Here is a 10149-nt window from a genome sequence, read left to right as displayed (position 1 = left end):
AACCCCAGCCCCGAGGCCCCTGCATCTTTGGTGCAAATTGTCTATGCCTTACCTCCTGTCATATGCGTGGACAGCTGAGAGGACTCTGTGCTGGGCTCTAACCTGATTAATGTCGTTTAATCCTGACATCAGCCTGGGAGGGTAGGGATCACTGTCCCCATTTTACAGATGGCTGCAAAGGCTGGTATTTGCTTTCTCTCAGAGCAGCCTCCTGAGACAGATAAGACAAACAGCACCAATAACTCTGAGTCCAGGTGAGCTGATAAGCCGGAAAAAAAAAACAAAAAAAACAAAAAAAACAAACAAACGGGGACTGCTGGAGAACTCAGAGAGGAAAGGTCACCTCTGTGTCCCACAGTCAGTGGACTTTGGGGCCAGGAGGTTTCCAGGGAGAAGGGGATGAAGAGAGAATCCAAGAGCAGGAGATAGTGAGAGCCTTGACACTGAGATTGAATTCCCAGAAGTCCAGCAGTTCTCAGGCAGTCTGTCTGGGTGGGCTAGAACCCAGGATCCATGCACAGAGTGGGTTAGGACCACAAGCAGAGGGATTGGTGGGACCCCATAGGACACTTTACATCCCAGTCCCTGGGATGAATCTTGCCCCGAGGTTAACATTTACATTCCATCATCGGTAGCTAAGGACTGCCCACTCCAGGGCCTCTTTGTTTCTGTTGGAAAGAGACCGTGCTAGGGCCTTTATGGGTCAGTGCTGACAGGACTCAAAATAGGGCATAGATGGGAGAAACAATTTAGTATCTATTATGTGCCAAGCCCTAAAATGGGCTGTGGGGATCAAGACGACTCAAACCCCTTTCCCAAGGAGCACTTGGGCTGGGGAGTATACTGACTGCCATGTGCAACATGGTGAGCTAGTCTGTGAGAAACAGGGCCCGGGCCTGCAGGTGCTCAGAGAAAGCTCCCAGCCTCTGAGGATAGAGGGTGTCCCTGGCCAGACCTTGCCAACCTGGCAAGTTGTCCAACGTCATCACTAGTCCTATTGGGAAGGAGTCCAACGTCATCAGTAGTCCTATTGGGAAGGAGAGCCCTGAGTTCTTTGGCTGCCTCTCCAGGAGAAGAATCAGATCCAGGAAGCAGTGGGGCCCCGCCAGAGGCCCAGCAGGGCAACCCTCTTCCCACGGGAGGGCGGTACCTGGGCAAGGGCCTGTTGAGCAGGGGCTTGGCTCCCGGCAGACGTGATGGCCTCTTACTGTTCCATGTGACCTCTATACCTCATACAATGGGTGTGATGCTCTGAACGTGCTGTTTGCCAGCTGTCTGGAATCAGACCAACCCAGCAGGCCTATTCTGACCTCACATGATAAGGCTCACAGTGACAAGTAGAGAACTCTCTCAAGTGCTCTGGCTACTTCTCCGAGGACAGGCACAGTGCTAAAATCTTCTGGGCCTGTAGCTCAAGTCGAAGCCTATGTTTCAGCAGAGCCCCAGGGAAAGTGCTGTCTCTGTGATGGTGAGAACGCAGGCAGCGTGCTTGTGCACTCGTAAGTGTTGTCCGTTACTTGGGGACCTTTCTTTGCGCAAGCATTCTTCCTACTCTTGTGAGATGAGTAGGAAGGAGTCGAGATGATTCCCTATTAGAGGAAATCCCATGATTTCAGGGAAGAAGGGCCTAGAGAGCCCTGGAGGCACATGGGACACCGAGTACTAAGAAGGAAGCAGTGTGGTAGGAGTCTCAGTAGCTTTCAGGGTCTTAGATGAGATGCGGGAAGAAAGACCATGAGGCTGGGTACAAGGTGGATCGTGCCATGGACAACATGGGACCTGAGATTATTGCTATAGGTGGGGAGATGGAGAGGGACACCCATGGACAGGGGACCTGCCTGGGCCTAGCCCTGTCCCTGTCAGGGTCACTGGATCCTGGATCATCAGAGACAAAGGAGCTGTGGAGCCCATGGCATCCAATCCATTATAAGACCAAGGCCTAGAGGTGAAAATGACATGTCCTAAATCATCTGGTGTGTCAGGGCATGGGCCAGCCTCAAACCAGGGTCCTGCCTCCCAGACCAGAGCATTTCGCTTCCCTGCTTAGGCAAGTCAAACCCAGCAGGCAATGTTCTATCTCGGGCTGGAGAATGGACCCCTGCAGAGACTGGTGTCTCTGCCTTATTTCTCAGATAATGAAGTGCATGTCAGAGAGGGGCAGGGACTTGCCAGAGGTCAGGCAGCCAGACAGCAACAAAACCTACCCACTAGACTCAGGTGTCCTGACCCCCGGCCCAAGACATCTCATTGCACAGATGTCTCCCAAGGAGAGGAGAAAGGACCTCACATTTACTGAACACCTGTTATGTGCCAGGTCCTCCACACACATTCTTTCCAATCTCCAAAACCTTGGAGACAGATGTTCTTGTCCATGTTTAACAAATCAGGAACAGAGGTTCAGAGATGCAAAGCAACTTGCTCAAGGCCACTCAGCTGGTAGATGGCAGCCCAGAAACTCAAGCCCAGGTCTGCTACTTCTAAAGCCTGTGCTCTTGTTCTTACCCAGGCTAGGTTGGGTTTGGGACCCAGGGCTGACAATGCAAGGAAGTAGCAGGGGAGGGGAAACCAGGGGCAAACTCCGGGCACTGCCCAGGTTCCCAGACGCTTGGTTCGACCCGTGATAAAGATCAACAGAAATGACCTTGGGACAGCAGGATCCTACCTCCCGCTGACAGGTTTTTTTAAAAGGTGTATTGACAGAGAAAGACAGATACCATATGTTTTCACTCTTATGTGGATCCTGAGAAACTTAACAGAAACCCATGGGGGATGGGAAGGGAAAAAAAAAAAAGTGGTTAGAGTGGGAGAGAGCCAAAGCATAAGATACTCTTAAAAACTGAGAACAAACTGAGGGTTGATGGGGGGTGGGAGGGAGGGGAGGGTGGGTGATGGGTATTGAGGAGGGCACCTGTTGGGATGAGCACTGGGTGTTGTATGGAAACCAATTTGACAATAAATTTCATATATTGAAAAAAAAAAAGGTGTATTGATCCACACCCTGCAACAAAACCACACAAAACAAACAGAGGTGATGGCATAGTTTCTGGTGTTGCTGAGATACTCATCATGAAGTGGCAAGAGGCCAAGGCCCCACTGGCCACAGGAGCTCAGATTTCTAGACTGATTTAGGAATTTAGACTCTCACAGTTCTAACGTGAGAGAACTTGGGAGGAACCTCCCAAGCTGTCAATCTACCCCAAGAGAGGAATCCTCTCAACAGACTTCCCAACTAGGTTGATCCAACCCTCTCTCACACCCTCACTGACTATCTCTAGAAGCCACCCCTTTCGCTGTGGGGCTGTCTTTCTCACTCTGAGCTGAGACCAGCCTCCTGAGACATCCCCATAGTCTCCTTTGAGGCCCAAAGTTAGCTGCCCTATGGCCCTAGGTGGCCCTATTGAGCTAAGAGGACAGTGACTGTGCATCTTCTCTGCTCTGGGTCTGAAACTACCTGGCCAGAGGCATTAGTGCCAAAACCATTCCTGAGAAATGGGCACAAAGCTACAGAGAAAACTGGTTGGTCTCCTCCTATTTTCTAGGCTTTATGCCTCTGCTAATATAGCCAGACATCAAATCCACCTCTGTGCTGACCACATCCCACTGTGTTCTTATCATCTCAGACCCCAGGCTTTTAAAAATTTGTTTCAAGAACAAGATCTTGCATTTCTTTTTTAATTTCCATCTTGTGAATATTAGCAATTCATAGTGATATGATGCTTTATGGTTTATATACAGTCCCTTCACATGCATCATCTCCTTTCATGCTTAGGACAGCTTACTGGACACCACAGAGATGGCTGATGGGAAGTGTCCCCTGGGGAGGCTGGTCCCAGCAGGGGTCCCAACAACAGCTGCTGAGATGACCATGAGCATTAAGTGGTCAGGATCCTGTGCTCTGAGGAGTGATAGTTACCAAACCACGGGAGCCCAGAGAAGGGAAAACCATGTGCAGTCCATAGGATATCCACAAAAGCTTCCTGAGGGATGCCTCAGAGGCAGTGCAGAGCCTGGGGGTAGGGCTCCAGAAAGAAACAAGTGTGATCAGGAGGCTGCAGGAAGAGGGGAGAATGAGTGGAGTCTGCCTGGTTTGGGTGGAGTCCTTCCCAAGGCAGAGGGTGGGTCAGATGCTTTTGAAGGTTCCCCAACCAGCGTTTGGGTCCCCTCAAATAAGTGTTACCCACCCTCCTTCTCTCTTACTGGCTGGGGAAGAAACAAAATCTCAGCCAGGATTAGAGTCAGGGTGTCCTAGATCACAACTTAGCCAGGGATCTTCACCACCCCTGAACCAGGCTGGTCCAACAGTCTGTCCTGAGCTCCCTTGGTTGGCTCGAGGAGAAGAAAACTTGCCCTTGCCCTCTTGGGCTCCCATCTGATTGGGGAGACAGGCTTTCTCATGTTGTGTGAGGTCATTTAGGCAAGTGGATTCTAGGAAGGCTGATGGTGGAAATGTGGTGACATTGGTGACAAGCCTGTAGGCATCACTCTGGAGCTGGACCAGAATCCCATCTCACACTCCTGTCTCTGGGCCTAGGGTGGGTTGTTTGGGAGCTTAGAAAGGACCCACCCTAGTCCAGGGGCCAAGTCCATGGGTGGGTCCAAGCTAAACTTCCATACAAGGGTCCATTGTGGTTGCATGGGCTGGCCCTGGGCTCCGCCAGCCCTTCCGGCTCCCGGAAAATGTTTCCCGTCTGGCAGCTCCTGGAGCGGCCTGTCCTTGGCCAAGGTGCCAGCCCCACACCCAGGTCTCTGTAGCCCAGTGGGGATCTTGGACTCTTGTAGTTTTAGAGCTTTTGGGTCCAGCCCCCATTTCACATCCAGAGTCCCTGAGGCTCAGAGGATGGACATAGGCCAGAGCAGTACACCAGGACCAGAATCAGGATCAGAACCCAGCACTCTGGCCATTTTTTCAGTTCTCACTAACACAGGATGCAGGAGCATTTGGACTCAGAGAAGGGAAGGGGCTGTCTCATCACACAGCCAGTTGTGGCAGAGTCTGGGTGAAATGACTGGTTCCTAGGTGGCTGCTTACCTGCCCTAGACCTCTCGGGAGATCTGGGCCTTCTTGGTTCAGCTGTGGCCTCAAGAGGATAGCTGTTCCTCTGTGTCTGAGCGTTAGGGGGATTTCAATCTAGCACTGACATCCCGAGTTTTCAAATCAGGTATGGATGTAGTGGACAGGATGGATAAAAGAAGCTCTGGAATTTGGGGGTTTGACAGGTTGTAGCAGCATTAAGGCTCTGGGGTCTGAGACTCCCCAGCCCTTGCCTGGGCTGACAGCGCCATCTGGGGCCCAATCAGTGGAGTCCCACTGGGGCTACCACTATGAAACTTCATTCAGTGAAGGCCCTCTGTGCCGCCCAGTGGTAGGCGCTGGGATGCAGAAGGGATTCTGGCCCCAGATGTAAAGGGGAGTAGCCCACGGGGAGTGACCACTGGCATGAAGTGATAACAGAAAGTCCAGGGCAGAGGGAGAGCTCTGAACACCACAGGGCCGTGGAGGAGAGAAATCACCATCATGGCAAATCTCACTGACTGTCCTCTGGGCCAGTCCTGGGCCAGGCCCTAGGGACCCTCATCTAATGGAGAGGGGCAAAGTGGAGGTAGGAGCCCAGGGCCAGACACACGGAGCTGGGTCTTGGAGAATAATAGTAATTTTTCTTCTGTACCGAGGGCATTCCAGGTTCAGGGAATAGCCTGTGCAAAGGCATGGAGGAGTGAGTTTATGTGTAAGCTTGAGGGCAACAGCTGAGGAAAGACAGAGTGCCAGAATATGAGGTCAGAAAGGTCATAGCCCTGGGTACCCGTGGCCAACACAGCTTTCCCACAATTCCCTCCCCTCCTCTGCCTATCTCTTGCTTTGACCCCCTAGTGCTGGCAGGAGTCCATACCACAAACTCTAACTCCATCCCTTCTGAGTCAGGCTACTCAGCTGAGGTCCTGATTTCTGGGGGCCTCCTTTCTTCCGTAAGGCCAGGGGCTAGGTCAGGCTGTCCACAGATCAATCCTAGGGACATAATTCTGTAATCTCTCTGGGAGCCTGGGCACAGCCCTTGGACCAGCGGAAGGGTCTCCAAGTAGTTACTGAACTCCGGTCACAAGTTCCTTAACTGTAAATGGGCATAACAGTGCCTACTTCGTGGAGATGTGGGGAGGATTGAATGAGAAAATACATATATAGCCACCTTGCTAACGTGGATTGTTGCCAGACAAAGAGGCTTCTTCCCATTGCCCATTCCTCTGGACACATCCCTTCCAGAAGGGGAAGCTCCAGATCTTGGCCCCCTGGCTACCCTCCCCCCAGCCTCAGGTCTTTTTTTACTCTCCTGACCCCAGAGAGGCTCTACTGTGTGCCCTGTGGGGTGATTTGTTTTTTTTTTTATGTTTCTCCCCATTTTTTTTTTAAGAAAATGTAAACCACAAGGGAAAAAAGAAAAGTATAAAATAAGCATCCGTATGCATCCCTGGATTCAACAATTAATGATTTGCCTTATTGCCTCATTGCTTTCTCTTTTTTAAAAAAATCTGAACCATTTGGGGGTGCCTGGCTGACTTAGTCGGTAGAACATGGAACTTTTTTTTTTTTAATAAATGTAGTTAACTTTTAAAAAATGTTTGTTTATTTATTTATTTTGTGGTGGGAGGGGCAGAGAGACAGGGAAAGAGAGAATCCCAAGCAGACTCTGCACTGTCGGCATGTAGCCTGATGCAGGGCTCGACTCTACAAACCAGGAGCTCATGATCTGAGCCAAGATCAAGAGTCAGACTCTCCACCAACTGAACCACCCAGGCACCCTGAGCAGGGAACTCTCAATCTCGGGGTCATGAGTTCAAGCCCCACATTGGGCATGGAGCCTACTTAAAAAACAAACAAACAAAAAAACCCCAAACAAACAAAAAACAAGAAAAACTGAACCATTTGAGAGTTGTAGATACCATGACACTAAATAACACTTAACACCTGGAGCATGTAGCTCCTGAGAACAACGTCCTACACAGTCACAATCACAATCCTACAAAAAGGATAAATAATTCCATGCTATCATCTAATATCCAGTCCATATTTATATTTCTCCCAATTTTCCTAAAATGTATTTTATACCTATTTTGGGGGAGGGGGTCCAGGATCCAATCAATGTTCACTCCTTGCATTTGGTTGTTAGTCCCTTTGTTCTCTGGAAATCTAGGATAGGGGCTTCACGTTTTTTTTTTCTCCTCAAAATAGGAAAAATTACAAAAGAAAATAATCTGTCATCTGACCACCCTGGGCTGCCAGCTGTTGGCATTTTGGTATTTTACCTTTCAACTAAAAAGTTCTGAATATATATAGTATTTAAAAAAAATATCTCCATTGATACATAATTCACATATCATTTAACTCACTCATTTAGAATATATAATTCAATGGTTTTTAGAATATTCACAGATATACACAATATATAATGATGCAATGTATAATACAATATATAGTGATACAATATGTAGATATACAATCACTACATTGCATTTTATTTTATTTTTTTTAATTTTATTTATTTATTTTTTTTAACGTTTATTTATTTTTGGGACAGAGAGAGACAGAGCATGAACGGGGGAGGGGCAGAGAGAGAGAGGGAGACACAGAATCGGAAGCAGGCTCCAGGCTCTGAGCCATCAGCCCAGAGCCTGATGCGGGGCTCGAACTCACGGACTGTGAGATCGTGACCTGAGCCGAAGTCAGACACTCAACCGACTGAGCCACCCAGGCACCCCTACATTGCATTTTAGAACATTTCTATCATCTCAAAAAAAAACTCTTGTACCTTTTAGCTATCACCCACAGCCCTTAAACAGCCACAAATCTTTGTATCGCTACAGATTTACCTATTCTGAGCATTTCATATAAATGGAATTGTATAGTGTGTGGTCTTTTGTGACTTTTCCCATATACCATGAAGTTTTCAAGGTTCATCCATGTTGTAGCAGGTATCAGTATCTCATTCCTTTTTATGGCTGAAGAATACTGCATTGTATGGTTGTACCACATTTTGTTTATGCATCCATCAGTTGATGGACATTTGGGTTGTTTCTACCTTTTAGCAATTAGGAATAATGCTGCTATACACATTTGTGTTCAAATTTTTGCACAGACGTACATTTCAATTCCTCCTGGGTAGACACCTAGGAGAGGAATTGCTAAGTCGTGTGGCAACTCTATATTTGACTGTTTGAAGAAGTGCGAAGCTGTTTTTCAAAGTAATCGTACCATTTCACATTCCAACTAGCAATCTGTTAAGATTCTGATTTCTACATATCTTTGCCAGCCTGTTATTTTCTGACTTATTTATTATGGCCATCCTTGTGGTTAAGATGTATCTCATTGTGGTTTTGATTTATATCTCCTTGATGACTAAGGATGCCAAGAATTTTTTCTTGTGTTTATTGTTTATTTATCTATTTGCTTATTTTCCATCTTCTTTAGGAAAATGTGTACTTAGATCCATTGCCCATTTTTAAAATTGGGTTATTTGTTTATTTACTCGCTTGTTTGTTTTTGCAGGCAAGAAAACCTTTTATTTTAAACCACAAATAGTCAGCAGATGGCCACAAACTCTCCATGTTTCATTAAAATCATATAAAATAAAACCTAGATTAAAAAGTACCACCGATTACTGCTCTAGAAAAACTGTGAAAATTCAAATATGTATAGTAAAAATACCACAGTATGCACAGGACTCGATTTTTAAAGCCAGTGCCTGAAATTCTGAATCGATTCTACACACAGTTTCCAATATTAAATTGATATTTATTTTACTTGAGGATGATGGAAATTTCCAAAAAGCAGGACTATGAAAAGATAAAATGTCCACCCTTACACAAAGTAGCGTCCTAAAAATTAGCATTTACAGAATATTTGGTAAAAATAGCTTTAAAAAGTTGTCCCAAGGGCAGGTGCGTGGCTCAGTCGGCTAGCCATCTGACTTGAATTTGGCTCAGGTCATGGTCTCACGGTCCATGGGTTCAAGCCCTGCATAAGGCTCTGTGCTGAGAGTATGAAGCCTGCTTGGGACTCTCTCTCTCCCTCTCTCTCTGCCCCTCCCTCGTTTGCATATTCTCTTTCCCTCTCAAAATAAATAAATAAATAAACATTAGAAAATTATATAAAAAAGGGCTGCCTGGGTGGCTCAGTCGTTAAGCATACAACTTCGGCTTCAGGCCACGATCTCACCATCTGTGGGTTTGAGCCCTGTGTTGGGCTCTGTGCCGACAGCTCAGAGCCTAGAGCCTGCTTCTGATCCTGTGTCTCCCTCGCTCTCTGCCCCTCCCCCACGTGTGCTCTGTCTTTCTCACTCTCTCAAAAATAAATAAACATTAAAAAAATTTCTTTTCTTATATAGAAAAAAAGTTGTCCCAAGAGGTGTATAAAATCAACTCCCAGTTTTTCACGATTCAGCCTACCCTGTGATCTATAGGTTCAGCTTTCCGCGCCTTTTCAGCTTTAGTTTCACCATTTGGAAACGGTGCGGTATCTTCCTTTCCAGCTTCTTGCTCTCCCTCTTTCCTTTTAGTACCTTTGTTAGTCTTTGTGCCAGGTTCTTTGTTCGCAGATGTTTTTCTTGGTTTAGGTTCAGCTTTTGGTGGAGCGGGTTTCGCTGACAATCTGGCAGACTGTCTGGTGGTCTCCTGTTCAGTTGGTTTGGATCCGTCCTTGCCCTCTGTATTCTCTGGAGACTTTCTTTTGGACATAATGACTATGTTTGGGCAGCAGCAAAAAAGTAAAGCAACGGGCTGGACCTGCTGGCACCTGCCGCTACAGCTGCTCACGCAAAGGGTACAGGATAGCTTGGCCTCTCTGACCTGACCTGCACCCCCTGCTTTTTTTTTTTTTAATTATTGAATTGTAATCTTTTTTTATATACCCTAGATCCAAGTCCCTTATCCCGTATAAGACTTGCAAATATCTCCCCCCATTCTGTGGGTTGTCTTTGCATTTCCTTGATGGTATTCTCCGAAGCACTAACCTTTTTCACTGTGATGAAATTCAATTTGTATATTCTTGTTGCTGTTGATTGTGCTTTTAGCTCTTCCATTTCATTATTTGATATATTTTGTTATTATTACTATTATTTTTTAAATGTTTATTTTTGAGAGAGAGAGAGAGACAGAGAGTGC

The 10149-nt window shown here is 46.9% G+C and overlaps 1 protein-coding gene across 1 annotated transcript; it reads right to left on the bottom strand.

Moving 5' to 3' along the window:
* Positions 1-869: 869 nt before the first annotated feature.
* On the bottom strand, positions 870-9723 carry LOC124505929 (high mobility group nucleosome-binding domain-containing protein 3-like). The gene is made up of 3 exons (XM_047071980.1): positions 9436-9723; positions 5030-5105; positions 870-994 (listed from the first exon to the last, which is right to left on the bottom strand). The coding sequence occupies exons 1-3, from the start codon at positions 9721-9723 to the stop codon at positions 870-872; spliced, it is 489 nt and encodes a 162-aa protein (XP_046927936.1).
* Between the last annotated feature and the right edge of the window lie 426 nt (positions 9724-10149).

Source organism: Lynx rufus, unplaced genomic scaffold, assembly GCF_022079265.1.
Source record: "Lynx rufus isolate CCGP_SWC_20201006 ecotype Redwood Valley unplaced genomic scaffold, mLynRuf1.p SCAF_9, whole genome shotgun sequence".
NCBI classification, from domain to species: Eukaryota; Metazoa; Chordata; class Mammalia; order Carnivora; family Felidae; genus Lynx; species Lynx rufus.
Note: the sequence above shows the minus strand (reverse complement) of the source record. Positions and strands in the feature narration are given on the sequence as shown.